This window comes from Ipomoea triloba, chromosome 15 (genome assembly GCF_003576645.1).
Source record: "Ipomoea triloba cultivar NCNSP0323 chromosome 15, ASM357664v1".
Taxonomy (NCBI): Eukaryota; Viridiplantae; Streptophyta; class Magnoliopsida; order Solanales; family Convolvulaceae; genus Ipomoea; species Ipomoea triloba.
Genome location: NC_044930.1, coordinates 11,034,292 through 11,052,656, shown reverse-complemented (window position 1 = coordinate 11,052,656; position 18,365 = coordinate 11,034,292). Strand labels below are relative to the sequence as shown.

Genomic DNA, 18,365 nt, shown 5'->3' with positions numbered 1-18,365 from the left:
GGGGGGGGGGGGGGGGGGGGAATCATTTTATGATGCTCTCATTTTGCTGTAGTTTGATTCATGTTTCCTGTGCTGGTTTCTTTGTTTTATTTGACAAGCATCAAGCCACCAACATTGGAATGTGATGGCATTGTGCTAGAATGGTTCTTCAGTTATTTTAGAAGGCTATGACCAAGATATTCCAATTTCCAACCAGTATAACTATCACAGTGGCAGTTGAATATGCCTTCACCTGTTTATGAAGATATAGAGTTTAAGGATGCCATCTATTTCAAATTTCCTTTCTTTCTAAACTGCTCTTTCTTGAAAACTAGAGATGACTTTTTAGATATGTATACAAACTATATTGTATAGTGATCTTTCACTCACAGGTATACCATATGCACCTCAAGTGCATGTCAAACCTACTATATGTCTATATGTGAATTATCTGCATGATATTTAGAAGCAAGTGCTCTTTGACCTACTTATTCATATTTTGAATGTTTTTTTTACTATATATTCTAACAAGTTAAGATAACCAAAGAGAGGAACTCAAATAAAATAAGTTACCAAGCAAGTCTCGAACTCTTGAGATTCTGGTTGTCTTTGTATGTGAAAGGTTCATTATCCATTATCTATTCAATCAGTTACATATTCTCATAGCAGAAAAATCTAACATCTTCGAAGTTCGAATATGATGTATTTTTCATTATCTACTTTTAAATTTTACAAATCTTGAGTGATTTATATGATCAATGCTAGCATAGTAACTTAATGAGAGTGCTTTGGAATCTATTTTGCAGGGAGATGCAGACAGTGCTCTTGACAGGCTCTGGCAGAAGAAGAAAGCCCAAATCCACCAATAGTGGTCTCTTCGACTCTTCCGGTGTGCTGTTTATTTTGCTCGTCTCAAATCTCTGGTATTGTAGTCACTTCTATTTATAGCTTTAGAATCTCGTGCTTCTGAGCCTCCATTTAAGTATAAATGTTTCGGGTTAGGTTTGAATTGAGTTTAGTTTGATCCTGCTCTAGACTTAAAGTATGGGATAGTGATGGACTCATTTGCTTCTTAAATTTGATTTTGAGTTTTGACAATTTGTTGTTTATAACATCTCATTATTCCATTTGAAAATTATTCAGTGTTAGATTGCATATTGCATATTGCATATGAAAGCTGTGAAAGAAATAGAAAATTCCCATGATTTTTTATTTTTAAAATTTTATAGCAAACAATACCATAAAGAAATACTATTTGTCATTGTCATAACCATAGTGTCACTCTATAAGAAAATCCCTTGCAATTCTACCATTACCTCCCAGGGGAAGGAAGCCACCAGGAATGTGCTCATCGCTGGTGGTGTATAAAATCCTGAGTATTTCTGCCGGAGTTCTCTTGTAAGAGAGTGATTCATTGTCGGCAGACAAAACGTTACTGGTGGTGCGATTTTCAGCCCCAAGGAATGGTGGAACGAGCAATCCTTCATCCTTGATTCCGCACAATGCCAACCGGTTCCTTAGCACTGAAATGCGGATGGTGAAATCTGCTACAGTGTGGCGATATGGGAACACAACGTGCGAAGCGCGCTCGTAGAGGTACTCTCTGATAACTGCATCTTGCCCCGCTTCAACTCCTAGTAAACCTGCTAGTAGCTGTGAAAAGCCCTAGTATTTTAGTCGATATAACTGTTGAACATATAATTAATGTATAGTCTAATTATCAACTGAAATAGAGTGAATTCTTTATTTTGGTATCACAGTCAATCCTATTAACCGGTTAAGCATATAAACGGAACACATCCTTCTTGGTTTTGTAGACTTACCCTCTTTGTTATATAGCCGTTGATGTTAGGGTTTGTACCCACATAGGCTACCAATCCAACATATGGAATTGCATAAGAAGCCAACATGTAGCTTAGGCTGTCCCTGTATGGGTCGAATGGTGGCTCAAGTTTACAACCAAATGCTTCATCAAATAGTTGGGCGAAATTTTTTGTACTAAGGTCCAACAAAGGCCTCTCAAACAATCCAACCCTTGACCTTATAGCCCTGCAAAATCAAATTAAAGTTTCTTTATTTTTATAGATTCACGTGATTCAAAATCTAAAACATTATTCAAGCCGTAATATTATTTGATCCCTATATGTCATATAATAGATCTAAGAAGAATTAATTTCACTTTTGATCTTACGGCAGTAGTGACATTTTCATTTAAATTTGTTTTTTGATTATTAATTTGACTATATTTAGTTCTAGTTTGTAAGCTGACCAAGTTCATTTCTATATAAGATACAACATACCTATCTATCATGATACTCCCCTTTAAATATGGTCATTGGAATCATATTTTTAGTCCTTCAAAATTATATATACTCCTTATTTATTATTTTAATGGACATGAATTTTGCACAAGTTGGTTGAACATAGAATTCAATTGTGACATATATATATATACACACACACACACTTTAGGATATGATATGATCTACCTTCCTTTATATGTATGTCCATCCAAGTGCATGATCTACCTACCAAACAACTTCAAAATTTTAAAATAAGCCAGCATACCTTAGATGACCAATTTCTTGGTTGCAAAACTCCTTGAAGATGTTACGTGTGAGGAAATCGAGATTGGCTTTGGTTACGCCCTTGGGAGGAGGGCCCCCATCGACTAGCCCCGGCTCAAGAACGTCGAGGCCGTAGCCATAAGAACCCCAGCAGAAGAACTCTGCTTCCAGGAACTCCACATTCCCAGCAAATTGCATCAAGTCTATGTCTTCATTGTGCACTGGGACTGCGTTGTTTGGATATCCTGATTGGCAAAGTGGACTAGACACTGAGGCCACAAACTTGCTTGAGATCAATAACATCATACAAACTACAAATGTGGAGATTGAGATTGTGATTGTGATAGCCATTCTTGTTTAAGTGTTGCAGGAGATTGAGGGTTTAAGATGTAGTAATATATATAGCAAAATATTTCCCTAGTGTTTCGTAAGCCTCTTGCATTTGGCAGAATATGATTCCTCTAATTTTTTTTGATTTGATTAAATAAGAGGCAAATTTCTATTGAATACAAAGATGTGATGCTTCCATTATATAGATGAGCAGGTACTGCTGCATTGTGAAGTAAACAAATTATTTACACAAATACACCTAACCTTGACCAAATATAATGTTTCATAAGTAGAATGACGTAAAAGTGTGAAGCTCTCAACAATAAATATATTAATTAAATGTCACATCCCTTGCATGGAAATGTATAGTTTTTGTTTGGACGTCTTTTGGAGATATATAGTTTCTCTTATAGATGTAACTAATTAATGAGTTAGTTTGATTTAGTTGATATATAGTAACCAATCAAGTCATGTTTTGACAAATACTAGCTAGTCTCAATTCCTATGAAACCACTCCATCTCAAAAACTATATGTTCAAACAAAATCAATCTTTTTAAGTTCATGATTTTTATTTTTTATTTTTTATAAAACTCATGTACATTTTATAAAAGTAGTGCATTATGTTTGTAGAAAAAAGGTAAAGTATTATTTTAATTCCAAAACACGACATACATTTGACAATATACATATATGTATGAGCTATACTATTCATCAGTTTCATTTTATACATACAATAGGTAAATTTTGCAACACGTACTAAAGCATCTTTTTAATTCTACTATATGTTCATTTGAAAATATACCCATCTGTATGAACTCTGCTATTTAGTTTCATCTTATACACGCAATAAGTTCATTATAGCAACACTAAAGTATTATTTTAATTCTACTACATGCATGTTCATTTGATAATATATATATATAGGTAGCGGATTACCATGGTCCACTGTATTGCGATTCGCAAATTATTGTGTGGACCATGGTCCACATAGTTGTGTGGACCATGAATATAAGGTACATTTTTGTTATGCTAAAAGTACATTATTTTTGTACTAAAGGTGCATTATTTGATAATATATATAAAATAATGTACTTTTAGTACTTAAATAATATACTCTAAAATAATTTATTTTATGTAAAAAATAATGTATTTTCAGTATATTAAAAATGTACTTTTTAATTATGGTCCATCCAATAATGATTGATTACGATTGACATAGGCATTATTTGTCTTTGGGCCGGTCCAAACTTGATGATGACAGACTAGGCCATTTCCAAGCCACAAGGATTGCTTCAAGGTCCAAAATGTTATGCAGAGCCCAAGCCTATATGATTCAGTTACATGGCAAAATAAATATGACATGGGCGCTCAAAATGCTCCCTCAAGAATCAAGATCTTCACATTGACCAGAAAAAGGCAGAAAAGATAAAATCGATGAAGGTCTAACTTCCCTATTTATGTTAATTTTGCATAATGAGCTTGGCACCTACCTAATCAAGGATAGTGGTTATCTTGGTTGAATGATACCAGGCAAATTATTTGGTCCACACAGTTATGTGGATCATAGTCCAAAACAACGTCGTTTGACGTTTAAAAAAATTTTCTTGCTCTATGCGTGTTAGAAATAATGAACATTCTGGAGTAATATAATATATTTTATGAGTTAGAATAATGTACTTTATATTTTGGAGCGTTGCCCACACAACTCACAATAATGATTGATGATACATCATACATGCAAGTTTTCCAATTCAATTAGGAAAGGACTTTGTACGTAGTTTCGTAAATTGTATCTAATGTAGGGATTTTTTCCCACTTAGGTGGATTTAGAAACACATTGAAAATGTTTTTTTTTTTAAATGTTTTTTAAAAAAGTGATTCATTTTTGCAAAACTTTTTCATTTTTTAATGTTTGCCTAAAGTCATAAAAAATATTTTTTTATTTGGTTCATTTTGAAAAAACATGAATATAAATCTATTATAAAGTTATTTATTATAACTTATTAATTATTTTAAAGATGATAATAATTATTGTTTATATTAAAATAAAATTATAAATTAAAATTTATAATAGTTATAAAGTAATAATAATTAGAGCAAATTGCCATTTTGGTCCACTGACTATAGGGGTCCTCTTAATTGCAGTCCACGACTTTCAAAAATGTTAATTGCATGCCCTGACTATTCAATTTTTGTCAATTTTGGTCACTATGGCCAAATTACCGGTTAAATTCGCCAGAAAATTCAAAACCCTAAAATAAGGAGGGTATTTTAGTCATTTCACACCCCTTTTCTTCTTCTCCGGCCAACCCATCTTTTTTTCTTCTTTTCCGGCGAACCAAAAAGTGCTTCTCCGGTAAGGGGAGAAGAGAGCGACCAGGCGGTGAAGCTTGAGATGCCGGAGATAATGAATGAACCACAACCGCCGCCGTGAGGAGATACAGGGATGTCACCAACGCTTTGCTCTCCGACTTCGTCGTCGCCATGGTCAAGATGGGCAACTTGGCTCCATCGGCCGGCGTCCAAATCGAAATCCGCGAGCAGCATCGTGAATCGCACCGGCACTTTCCTCTCCGACTTCGCCGCCGCCATGGTCAAGATGGGCAACCTGGCTCCATTGGCCGGTGTCCAGCTCGAAATCCGCGACGTTTGCGGCATCGTGAATCGCACTTCCGTGGCAGCCATGTGAGAACGTAACAAAAATAATATAAATTCCTCTTAGTACTCAGTTGAATCAGTCCGATCCACTTGTCGTCGTGTAAGATTCCCAGTTTTTATGTTCAATTTTGGTTCGCCGGAGAAGCTCTCCCATCCCCTTACCGGAGAAAAGTGGTAGCTCGCCGGAGAAGAAGAAAAGGGGAGTGAAATGACTAAAATACCCTCTTTATTTTAGGGTTTTGAATTTTCTGGCGAATTTGATCGGTAATTTGGCCGGAGTGACAAAAATTGACAAAAAATGAATAGTCAGGATATGCAATTAACACTTTTGAAAGTCATGAACTGCAATTAAGAGGATCCCTATAGTCAGTAGATCAAAATGATAATTTTCTCTAATAATTATAACAAAATGATTAAATAAATAATTTTAACTTATACTTTATTATAATACAAAAAAATATAAATTAATAATTATGAACTAAGAAAAATTACTTATTTTTTGGATGTTGTCTAGGTTGAGTTAACCTTTTTATTATTTGGCTCAACCCAACTCAACTCATATTTAATAAGACATAGAAAAATTTCAATTAATTTTCTTTTTTAAGTTGTGAGTCTGGTGCTAAGAATCTTGTGGTCCAGTGGCACCAAATTGCTCCTTTATATGGGAGATTGTGAATTCGAGCCTCAATTGATGTAATAGAGTTAGTAGTATTAGAAATTGAAGAAAAAACTTAAACATTTAAAAATCTTTTTGAGTTATAGCCGAACTGTGCTAACTGCTAAGATTCTTATTGTCTGGTCCAACTCGTCTAGACTCATATTTTAACTGGACTAACCTAGTCCAATTCAAATAATAAAGCAAGTTATATCATGGACCATGGTTTTTTCCTTTAAAAAAAAAATATATTGTAAGTTCATAATAACAATATTGTATGTTTTTTTTTTTTTGAATACTACTGATTCTGTTACAATGTAGTATCTGTTCATAACTACTATCTCAACCTATTAAAGCACAAGAATCAGTATTGCCTCCACTGAGACTCGAACCCACCACCTCCTATATAAAGGGAAGGGTTTGATGCCACTGGACTACAAGGTCCTTGGCTAACAATATTGTATGTTTATTAAACTAACATCAATTTTCCTATTATCATTTACAAATATTATTCTTTATTTTTTGTATAAATAAAATTAATGTTACAAAATAGGAGTATATTATTAGAAATATCCTATTGATATTTTTTGAATGATATTCATATTAATATATTTTGAATCATAGTTATTTATTAATGCACTTGCATGCAATATTTGCTAAAATGAATCTTTTTTTTTTTTTTTTTTTTTTGGTGTGTCGGAGAGACCACCCTAAGGCCCAGGAACTATATCCTCATCTTTGGCACTCCTGTTGCATGTCATCAGGTGTATGCTTCATGTACCTCACTCACACACTTGGCCTAAGTTCGCTAAAAAGTCTGCACATTATTTCCCTTTTCTTAAGACATGCAAGATTTTCGAACTCCTAATTTGCTTGAGGAGCTCTCTATAGTCAACCAGCAGCGTCTCCGCCTCCATAGCCCCAATTATTGCGTTGATTATAGTTGTATTGTGAACCTTCTGTATTATTGTAAAAATGAACCTCTGGTATTCTCTTAATGAAGCTATATATTATCACTGTAAAGATTAACGTTTAGTATTGTAAAAATGAACCATTAATATTGCGTAAATGAACATGTAATGTTTTATTAATGAATTTATTTGAAATTCACCAATAATGTTTTCGAGTACTACTGACTTTGTTACAATTGAGTACTACTGACTTTGTTACAATTCATCCGCCATTATAATGTAGTATTATAAAAATGAATCTACATTACAATATTTTGAAAATGAACTTGTACTATTTTAAAAATGAACCTACGGTGTTTTGAAAATGAAACTTTAGTATATTTAAAATGAACCTGATGTAGTGACTTAATATAATCATATGTTAATTTAAAACACTGAAATAAAATATCAATATGCATGTCATTCTAAAAATCTTAACTAGAGCTTTTTATGTTGGATATTTATATAGTAATGGATATTAATGGTTCAGATGTCTACCATGCAAGCTTAAATAATATTTGGAGTTGTGCAGTTATAAGTATTATTTAGTTTGGTGGAGTTGATTTTGGATGATCGAGAGATACCTCGAGAGGTCAGTTTATTCGAAAGATCAGTTCGCAGAACATCGGTGTCTCGAGAGATAGGAATGTTCGAGAGATACATCGAGAGATCAGTTCGATCGGCAGATGTCTCGATAGTCTTTTTGTAAACTTCCAACTCTCGAGAGATGCGAATCTGTGAAGCATTCTATGACTCGAATGCTGATCTGATATATGTAAGGGTAAGTATTGTACACATGTTTTAGTATCTCTTGTTTTGCAACAAGTATATTGCATTGGGAATATTAAGACTAGAATGTGTTTTAACACGTTTATCATGCATGATATTAAGACTAGAATGTGTTTTAACACGTTTATCATGCATGGGTACGTAACTTAAATGTGTTTTAACACGTTTATCATGCATGGGTACGTAACTTACGTAAACCGGATTATCCTATCCAAAATTGGGTACGTAACTTACGTAAACCGGATTATCCTATCCAAAATCGGTTGGAAGTTTTACGTAAACCGGATTATCCTATCCAAAATCGGTTGGAAGTTCAAAATTATGGTTGAAGGTGGTTTACCAACAGCCATAAACTTCCAGTAAACTGCTTCCAACGGTTAGAATTTTCTCTATAAAGTCTAGGGAGTTTCATCTGATGAAGTGGGCAAGTTTTGCATTCTATCAAGTTATTTCACGATTCAAATCTCTCCTAAAGTTTCTTTCCAAGCAACAAAGAACTTTGTTTCATCTTCTTGTATCCCATAAGATTTAATCTTGAAACCTCGTTGCTTTGTGAGAGGAAAGATTAAAAGCTTATAGGAAAGTGACATCACGCCTGAAGATCTCGTTTCCTCGTTACTGTTATTCCTCATATTCTCCATCAATAAACCAACAATCTATAAGCTTTTAATCTCAGTTTCTGAGGAATGATGAACTATGGGTTCCTTGACTTTGCCATCAACATTCCAAAGTTGGAACACTTTGAAGGCGTGGGCTTTCGCAGATGGCAAAAGAAGATGAAGTTCCCCCTTGCGGCTCTGAATGTGGCATATGTGCTGAGCACCCCGAAGCCAGTGGAGCAAGAGAATGAGACGCTTGAAGCCACCCGTCGCCGACTCAAATGGGAGAATGATGATCTCGCCTGCCGTGGCCATATTCTGAACGGTATGTCTGACACCCTCTTTGATATTTATCAATATGAGGAATCCTCTAAGGCTCGAACCCACTCCCATCATCCCATCATCCATGTGGAAGTGTTAACCGAGACACCGAATGCCACTAGACCACAAGGTTATTGACCAATTTCTTATTGATAATCAAACAGTAAAAAATATTTTTAAAAAATCTTTAATAATCTTATGAGTTTTCAAATGAGCTTGGTCGGTGTTGCACATTTTCCCTTCCATCGTAATTAATACTATCATCGGGTGAAGAAGACATAACATTAAGTAATACTTAAACTGTACTATAACTGACACTGTATGATCTTAGTTTAATGTAATAATACAAACTCCAAATACAACGGATACAGAATTTATAGAATAGATACTATCTTATAATAGAGTTAATAGTATTAAAAAATTAAGAATTGAGTCTTACCCGCGACAGTGTGGAGGTAACCTCGAAGTGAGGGGCTCCTTGTGCACAGTAAGTAAAGGTCTAGCATTTGTGCTCAGTTAAGTTACCATGATTTATATCCTCCCAGATGCTTTGTCGGGTCGGGGTGTGGGGCTCTTGGAGTTGAGGATTTCATTCAACCTTTTGGAAGAAAAAAAATAGTATTAAAAAAACCTCAAAATGCATTTTGTTAGTTTGAATTTATCTGCGATCGTTGCCCAAAAACCTCAAAATGCATTTTGTTAGTTTGAATTTATACCATGGATCATGATCCACATAACTATCGTAAATAAAAAAAAACATTTTTAATGTACTAAAAGTATATTATNACGTAACTTACGTAAACCGGATTATCCTATCCAAAATCGGTTGGAAGTTCAAAATTATGGTTGAAGGTGGTTTACCAACAGCCATAAACTTCCAGTAAACTGCTTCCAACGGTTAGAATTTTCTCTATAAAGTCTAGGGAGTTTCATCTGATGAAGTGGGCAAGTTTTGCATTCTATCAAGTTATTTCACGATTCAAATCTCTCCTAAAGTTTCTTTCCAAGCAACAAAGAACTTTGTTTCATCTTCTTGTATCCCATAAGATTTAATCTTGAAACCTCGTTGCTTTGTGAGAGGAAAGATTAAAAGCTTATAGGAAAGTGACATCACGCCTGAAGATCTCGTTTCCTCGTTACTGTTATTCCTCATATTCTCCATCAATAAACCAACAATCTATAAGCTTTTAATCTCAGTTTCTGAGGAATGATGAACTATGGGTTCCTTGACTTTGCCATCAACATTCCAAAGTTGGAACACTTTGAAGGCGTGGGCTTTCGCAGATGGCAAAAGAAGATGAAGTTCCCCCTTGCGGCTCTGAATGTGGCATATGTGCTGAGCACCCCGAAGCCAGTGGAGCAAGAGAATGAGACGCTTGAAGCCACCCGTCGCCGACTCAAATGGGAGAATGATGATCTCGCCTGCCGTGGCCATATTCTGAACGGTATGTCTGACACCCTCTTTGATATTTATCAATATGAGGAATCCTCTAAGGCTCGAACCCACTCCCATCATCCCATCATCCATGTGGAAGTGTTAACCGAGACACCGAATGCCACTAGACCACAAGGTTATTGACCAATTTCTTATTGATAATCAAACAGTAAAAAATATTTTTAAAAAATCTTTAATAATCTTATGAGTTTTCAAATGAGCTTGGTCGGTGTTGCACATTTTCCCTTCCATCGTAATTAATACTATCATCGGGTGAAGAAGACATAACATTAAGTAATACTTAAACTGTACTATAACTGACACTGTATGATCTTAGTTTAATGTAATAATACAAACTCCAAATACAACGGATACAGAATTTATAGAATAGATACTATCTTATAATAGAGTTAATAGTATTAAAAAATTAAGAATTGAGTCTTACCCGCGACAGTGTGGAGGTAACCTCGAAGTGAGGGGCTCCTTGTGCACAGTAAGTAAAGGTCTAGCATTTGTGCTCAGTTAAGTTACCATGATTTATATCCTCCCAGATGCTTTGTCGGGTCGGGGTGTGGGGCTCTTGGAGTTGAGGATTTCATTCAACCTTTTGGAAGAAAAAAAATAGTATTAAAAAAACCTCAAAATGCATTTTGTTAGTTTGAATTTATCTGCGATCGTTGCCCAAAAACCTCAAAATGCATTTTGTTAGTTTGAATTTATACCATGGATCATGATCCACATAACTATCGTAAATAAAAAAAAACATTTTTAATGTACTAAAAGTATATTATTTGTACATTAAATATACATTATTTGATAGTATACAAAATAATGTATTGCAATACTCAAATAATGTACCTACAATATACAAATAATGTACACTTAATATATTAAAAATATAATTTTTATTCATGGTTCACAGTAGCTACGTAGATCATGTAAAACTTTGCCGTTGGATGGGGAGATTAAATTTTTTTTTTTTTGTTTTGGGGGGAAGTGGGTTCAAGCTCAGGTTAGTTGAAAACTCATATCTTGCTAAGCTCATCATGCATATATTAAATAATAAACGTAGTTATGTTCCGAACATCACGCTGGGACAATACTTCTCATTCAAAAATTTTCAACGTGTTTTAGAAACTTGTAATGTCAAATTTGACTTGAGACCTCGAAATGATATATGGAGTGATAATGATATTGATTGTGACATAATTTTATAGTTTTATTTTATTAGCATTTTCCCTTCCATAGTTCAATTCTTATTGAGAACAAAAAATTAGCATTGAATAATTTTTTAAGGCATTGATGTATAAATATTTAGAGATATGTAGACTAGTTGGACATATTTACATTCTCTAGGCGCATGGGTTGTACTGGGTTGTACTTAAACTTTGGATTAATGTCACTAGAAGCAAAGAGTGTGCCTACACGTTTCAACAAGAACACTGAAAAAACCTAATTCAGTAGACCCTTAGCTTATGCGAAGGACCTAGTCGTCCTCTCAGAGGAATATGTGCATATAAAAGATCTGTGTCCAATCCCCAAAATTAGTTCTATACATATGACCAGCAACAAGAAAAAGAAATGTAATAACTGAATGATGATATGTAATATCAGTCCCCCATAAACTTTGGCTGACACTCTAGACAAGAGTGGTGGGAACCCAAGGTTGGGGTACGGTGCAATCATTTTTAAATTGCAGATTTGACCTAACCAATAATTGGGTGTCAATTAAGTCGCGAATATGCAATTATTTTTAGTTAATTCATGCATGTCTTAGGTTAACAAGATATAGAAAATGAAACCATCTTTAATTTATTCAACCCCAGAAAGCAACCTCTAAAGGTGTGGTTGGGCACTTAGCTTGCACACATCTTTGTCACAGACCTGATACAAGAGTGTTAAGTGATGGGTTTTTGTTGTAGAGATTTAATGCTACCTTAAATGCTAAGATAGTGAAGTTGTGTTTGTGGGGTAAGGTTAGGAAATTAGGTGTTGAAAGTTGAAACTTTGGGGAAGCAGTTAGAGGTGGTGAGCACCTATTTCTATCAGCTTGATAAATACAGAAACTAATTCTTGCATTAACTTGTAGGTCCATGAGAGAGCATGTTTGAGCCAACAGCAATCCAGATCCAGGCCACCATGGCTGATCAGAAGATAGAATGATTGCTATCCTCCAGATTTAGGCCACCATGGTTGAAATTGTCTTTTTAGTAAATATCAGTGTACAAACACTTTTAAGGAACTCAAATGTACAGTTTAGAGTTGGGATATATCTTTCAATTTATCGATTCACTAAGACTTTAAGGTAGGGACGTGTCGGTGCAATTCTTGAATTACAAGAAGGTTAAGTTATAATTCCTTAATCACAGTTTATGGGTTGTGAGTTCAAGTCATTATGAGATAGAAAAAGTGCCAAGTTAATCATTTAAGTTTAAAGAATAGTACAATTAAGTCTCCTAATTGAAAATTGTGGCTCGTTGAGCTTTAGTAGGTTGAGAAAGTATGTATGAACAGATACTACATTGTAACAGAGTCAATAGTATTCAAAAAAAATTGAAAAATTGTACATTTAGGATCGTGTAAGCATCGAGATGGAACATGTTAGCCACGTCAACAATGATGTAATATTAGAGCATTCAACCTGAAGTTTTTGAGGGATTTTCTTTACTTTGATGGAAGAGATAGTGCGTGAGTTGGAGGAGAGAGAATGTAAGAAAGAGGAAAAATAAAATTGGCAAGAGGTATAGTTTTTTGCATTGTGAAGCTCAATAGGAGGAGAAGAAAATAAAAATCGCCTAGTGCACGGTGTGGTGGACGCCTTAATAATACAATTTTTTTTTAATGACAGTCTTTTTTTCCTTCTTTTTCTCAACCATCTCCATCCTATCTGATATGCAAAAATTGAGCTAAAAACCCCAATATTAAGGTTGCTCTTAGGACTTAATTGTACTATTTTATCAATTTAGGAAACCTCATGACAAGTGTCTTTTTTTTTGTTTTTTTTTAATTTTCCCACTAATTGCACTAATCCTTATACTTGGAAGTTAAAAAAGAAGTAAAAAATTGACATTAGATCTAACAAGATGTTAAATTCCAAGCACTTCTCTGAATAATTTACAGGATTCAGAAAAGGAAAAAAAAACACAGAAATTATTGACAAACCAATCAAGCCAACAAAACAGCTACCGGAACGGAGACAAAGGACTAGGACTACTCAAAGGTTTAGAGTTCCTAAGTTGTTTACACACATGATCTAACATGCCCAAGAAATCCCTCACAATAACAAAAATCCTCAGCGGGTTCGGTTCATCTTTGCTCACATCTCCATGGAAATACTCCGTAATCTCTCTCACGCGCAACAGCACTCCATTCTCATCTTCCCGCAGCTCCTTCAAAGCCCTCTCTGCCCCGTTCAAGAACGATCTCATGGAGCCCACAAACCCATCTACGATTCTATCCTCCATAGCCACAAGGCTTCGTATGTTTGCGATCCCCGCAGAGAGATTTGAGACGGAGTTAGCCAACACGTCCAAGTCTATGGTGGCGGTTTTCTTGACGTTACAGAGCTCGGTGCTTAGGCCCGAGACGAGATCGAGGCCCATTTGCCTGTAGTTTTCTTCTCTGTCGTTTTCGGGCTTTTTGGGTTTGGTTCTTTGCTCGATCTTTCCCATTATGCTCTCCGAGAATTTGAGCCCTTCTGAGCGCACGATTTCTTGGACCACGAAATGGAGCAGTGTGGTTTTGCCGTCGGTTCCTTTCACGTCTGCTAGTTTTAGGAGAGCGTCGAGCTTGAATGCTCTGGCTCCTCCTCGGACTGTTCCCACGTTCATTCTGTTTCCGGTCTTTAGCACGGCTTCGAGGAGCTTTAGGAATAGACGGCTTGATCTCAGCTCCTTGCAGGCCTCCTTAAATGAATTCAAAACAAGTTTAGCTAGTTGTGAATGAAGAGCTAAGGTTAAATTTCTGCTATGTAAGCATGTGCTCCATCAAACTAAAATGTTAAGCTGATAGTTGGACTACACATTTATGTTTATATTATATTTATGCTCACAGTGTCAAGCACTAGATGGTCAGGAAATTGTTGGGTGGAGGCTTGAAGGGCAAGTCCACACTAGATGGCTAAAGGATTGTTGGGCGAAGGCCTGGAGGGCCAGTCCAGCACTAAATGGCTAGGGGATTGTTAGGCGGAGGTTTGAAGGGCAAAATCCAGCACCATATGGCTAAGGGATTGTTAGACGATAGTCTGAAGGGCCAAGTCCGCATTAGATGGCTAGAGGATTGTTGGGCGGAAGCCTGAAGGGCCAATTCTAGCACCAAATGGCTAGGGGATTGTTGGGAGGAGGTTTGAAGGGCAAAATTCAGCACCATATGACTAACGGATTGTTAGGCCAAATCCATTACCCTATCTCTAGAAAATGTGGTGATATATAAAGAAATAAAATTGAGACTTTGCTACCGACTAAAGCTTTTGATGTAATGATAAATATTTGATCCTAACATGCTATGACGAACTATGCTTTTGTGTTACCTCTAGCATTGAAAAAGATTTTCTGAGATGAAGAACTTCATCACTGAATGTTTCTTGGTAAAGCATGGCTTCAACTCTTTTGAAAGCAAATGGCACCTTTAATATTGCTTTAACAAACTTCTCTGCTGATCCTAATTCATTTATGTCTCCCTTATAGTTTGCCAGTTTGGCCTCTTCTTCCTTATTTGGCATCATTTTTGCCAGTGCCTCCAATTCTCGCAATGACAGCCCTTTTCCTGTTTTCACAACATTCATAATCAAGCCAAGTCTGCATTTTTTCCCTTCTCTAATCATATATATATCAAATTTCAGGTTACCTTTTGTTAGTGCTTCACAAACTTGGTTTGCACTCACATTCAAAGCTTTAGAGAGTATGGTTATGTTCTGTAATCTCTTAGGCTCTAGCACATGCTTAGTTGGAGATGGGGTTTTGCTTTTGGCCTCATCATTCATTGAATTTTGCAGGTTGTAACCAAAAAGGGACTCGATCATCTCCTCGTCGAATCTGCTCCAGATCATAATAATCAGTGTATAAAGTTGTAAATTGAACTGAAACACACTCATAAGACTTGAGAATGGAATTGTAAGGCACAATCATATTTTCGAGAGACAAAATGCTGGACTTGACCCTTTACTGGCCTCGGCCCAGCTGAGAAAAGAAGAAAAAAATCTTACTCGAATGAGCTTGGCTTCAGCTGATCCCATACGGTTGAACGATTCGGTGCAGCTCTTACTTTGTCCCAGTGCAGGGGTTTCAGTCTTGGCAGTGGACTTCCATCTTTGCCTGCTGGTGGTGGTGGTGGAGATGGTGGAGGAGGTGGGCCGCCTTTCGCAAAGGGCGGGAGGCAGGGTCGTGGTGGTGGCGGTGGTGGAGGTGGAGGTGGAGGCACAGAAGTGGATGGACAATATGGTTCTGAGTTCAAGACTGGAAAGGATAGTTTTGAGTCATCTTGGGAGGTTTCCTCAGTTAGACTACCAGCTGAAGCATTGGATAGCCTAATGCTACCAGGATTGCATATAGAATGGAAGGAATCATCATCATCATCTGATGATGATGATGGTGAATGGGGTTCATCAAAAACAATAATTTCTCCATTATCATCTCCAGGTTTGTGGACTTGTGGGTCTGTTTCTTGTCTCCCATTTGGTGTGATGATTTGAGTTGAGAGTGAGGTTTCAGTGTCTGAGCCATGTTCTGGGAAAAGTGGGCCTGGGCAAGGAGTTTCCAAGCCAATTCCTACTGAATCAAGGTAAAAGAGGTCAGGTTTCACTGAACTCATCTGGGAGCTCAAATATTTTGATCTGCAGTATATTGTTCTCACTGTTTTCTTCTTTTTGTTCTGAAATCTTCTGCATCCCCAGAACAGACAGACTGCACATAGTGAGAATGTTACTCCTGCCGACACGAGAACCGCTGTCAGAACTTTTCTGGAACTCCCTTCCCCCTCCTCCTTCTTCTTCTTCTGCTTAGCCTTGTGTGCTTGTGGGAGTGAAGGGCGGTGGTGATGAGAATGGCGGTGGACCGCTCGTCTTGGAGAAGGAGCAGGCGCTTCTTCGCCTTCAATCCCGGGAGCGGGAGAAGGCGAGGGCAATGGCGAGGGCGAGGGAGACGAGTAAACAGTAGAATCATCAGCAGCAGCATTGTTTGGTTCTCTCAACTCGAAGCCATCCTTCATTCCAAGTAAAGCTCTGAGCTTTTCAAGAACGATGACTCTTCTGTTACCATTCTCGTTTTCATCTAAATTGTGCACCCGTCTCTGGTCATTAAGAGTGAAGCAACCTGCAGTTAAAATGCGGGTCGAATAGAATGACACGAGAAAGAATGTGATGATGACGACGAAGAAAGCCATGGGAAGTATCTGAGAGCCATGACCCCCCATAATGTTCCTGCACAACTCAAAATCTTCTGAGAAATCATCCAGGTTTCTGCAACATTTGTTGTATACTTTTTTTTTTTTTTTTTTTTTTTTTATGTGTTTTTCTCCTGTGCTTTAAAACACCAAATGTTTGCTTTGGATGGTTAGAGTGAAAATGCAGTAGAAGATGCAAAATTGAGATAGTCTTTATTGCTACTCCAAGGAACCCCTGATCCTTGCAGGCAGTTGTAGGTGCCCCTGGCCCTTTCTTTTGTCCTATACACTTTCATTGCCCCATTAATTCTTCCTGCTCTTTACTCTTAATACCATTGCATTACCCACTTTCTATAAACCTATCATTCCTCTTTTACATCAAACATAAGTCCATTCAAGATTCCTCCACCTAATATTACACTTAACACACTTAATTTTCTTTTGAATGTGTGTAAACTCTGCCTTGTGAACCTCCTAATATTACACTTAACACACTTAATTTTCTTTCGAATGTGTGTAAACTCCGCCTTGTGAACCTAGCCGACAAAGAACCACAAGGAAGTAAATCAGCCTAGCTGACAAAGAACCACAAGGAAGTAAATCAGCCTAAGTTACTCATAACTGATATAACTGATTGAGTCAAATCAAGTGGACAAGAGTAAATCAGCCTAAGTTACTCATAATTGATTGAGTCAAATCAAGTGGACAAGGATTCGAACTCGTGACTTTGTGATTACAAGTGTGAATTTTTTGTTATCTTGGCTCGATACCTCTCTAATACCCATTTTGTATCTATAAATGATGAACTTGTTTCATTAACATGACAAATGTGTGTCTATGACTAGCCTTTTTGTTTCCCTATGAAAGGCTAACATAATGATTAGCATAGGGTTGGTATTGAGGGTGATAGGGTGCTTTTAGGGCTGAAATTTAGATTATGATAGTTTAAATGAGAGTGATGAGTACTACATTTTGATGAAGATTTTGTGGCCAAAAGTCATGATTCAATCTCAAAGTGTCCCTTTGGTGGGTCCCAATTGGTTGGACTTGCCTTGCATCTTAGGGGGGAGAGTGACATTTCAACTCTACATTATATGAGAAACAAGAAAGGGATCAGAAACTGTCCATTTCTCCCCCATGTGAACTTCCCAAACGCAGATCCAATTACAATATACATCCATTTGCCTTACATTCCTATGCAACATGCTTTGAATTGGATCTTGAATCTTGATGTTGAATTAGCTATTAGCCAAATATTATTAACCCACAAGTTAACCTAGCAGCTTGGGTACTTCGTAAATGAACTACTAATTAATTCAAGACAAATAATACTATGTACAGTAGATCATGGATAAATGTTCACTTTTTGTATACTGGAAGTTCATTTTTAATGTATTGAAAGTTCACTTTTAGGTAGTATACTAAATAATGAACCTTCAGTACACAAAAAATGAACATTCAATGTATTAAAAATAAACATCAGTATACTAAAAGCGAGAATTATGTTAGTTGTTCATTAACGTGAGCTAAACTATGGTCCATGATATAATGATTGTTAATTCAATCATAGGTTCGATAGTTTTGGGCTAAACAATAAGATAGAATAAAAATAAAAATCTTAACCCACAAGTTGAGGTGAGGGGAAATATACAAAAAAAAAAAACAAAAAAAAAAAAAAAAAAAAAAAAAAAAAAAAGGTTTAA

At 36.3% G+C, this 18,365-nt stretch overlaps 3 protein-coding genes across 3 annotated transcripts in view; 1 reads left to right on the top strand and 2 right to left on the bottom strand.

The window, feature by feature from the left end:
• The window catches only part of LOC116006357 (40S ribosomal protein S21), a 3,601-nt gene extending 2,743 nt beyond the window's left edge, over positions 1 to 858 (top strand). Inside the window, exon 4 of the mRNA XM_031246695.1 lies at positions 786 to 858. Within this exon, the coding sequence (XP_031102555.1) occupies positions 786 to 848 (63 nt within the window). The 3' untranslated portion in view covers positions 849 to 858. The remainder of the gene's footprint in view (positions 1 to 785) is intronic.
• Positions 859 to 1,184: 326 nt separating this feature from the next.
• LOC116007061 (desiccation-related protein PCC13-62-like) lies at positions 1,185 to 3,029 on the bottom strand. The gene is made up of 3 exons (XM_031247641.1): positions 2,548 to 3,029; positions 1,803 to 2,028; positions 1,185 to 1,632 (listed from the first exon to the last, which is right to left on the bottom strand). Exons 1-3 carry the CDS (start codon positions 2,895 to 2,897, stop codon positions 1,258 to 1,260), a joined length of 951 nt encoding a protein of 316 aa, XP_031103501.1. The 5' UTR covers positions 2,898 to 3,029; the 3' UTR covers positions 1,185 to 1,257.
• Positions 3,030 to 13,353: 10,324 nt separating this feature from the next.
• On the bottom strand, positions 13,354 to 16,921 carry LOC116006274 (formin-like protein 11). Its single transcript, XM_031246578.1, has 4 exons — positions 15,488 to 16,921; positions 15,130 to 15,317; positions 14,813 to 15,048; positions 13,354 to 14,189 (listed from the first exon to the last, which is right to left on the bottom strand). Exons 1-4 carry the CDS (start codon positions 16,690 to 16,692, stop codon positions 13,467 to 13,469), a joined length of 2,352 nt encoding a protein of 783 aa, XP_031102438.1. The 5' UTR covers positions 16,693 to 16,921; the 3' UTR covers positions 13,354 to 13,466.
• Between the last annotated feature and the right edge of the window lie 1,444 nt (positions 16,922 to 18,365).

Coding starts and splice junctions, on each gene's coding strand:
- LOC116006274 (XM_031246578.1), bottom strand. CDS start 16,692: ATGGGGGGTCATGGCTCTCAGATACTTCCCATGGCTTTCTTCGTCGTC. Junction 15,318..15,487: donor CTGAAGCCAAGCTCATTCGA/GTAAGATTTTTT, acceptor GATCTGGAGCAG/ATTCGACGAGGAGATGATCG. Junction 14,190..14,812: donor AATCTTTTTCAATGCTAGAG/GTAACACAAAAG, acceptor AATTCATTTAAG/GAGGCCTGCAAGGAGCTGAG.
- LOC116007061 (XM_031247641.1), bottom strand. CDS start 2,897: ATGGCTATCACAATCACAATCTCAATCTCCACATTTGTAGTTTGTATG. Junction 2,029..2,547: donor CAAGAAATTGGTCATCTAAG/GTATGCTGGCTT, acceptor TTGATTTTGCAG/GGCTATAAGGTCAAGGGTTG. Junction 1,633..1,802: donor ACGGCTATATAACAAAGAGG/GTAAGTCTACAA, acceptor GGCTTTTCACAG/CTACTAGCAGGTTTACTAGG.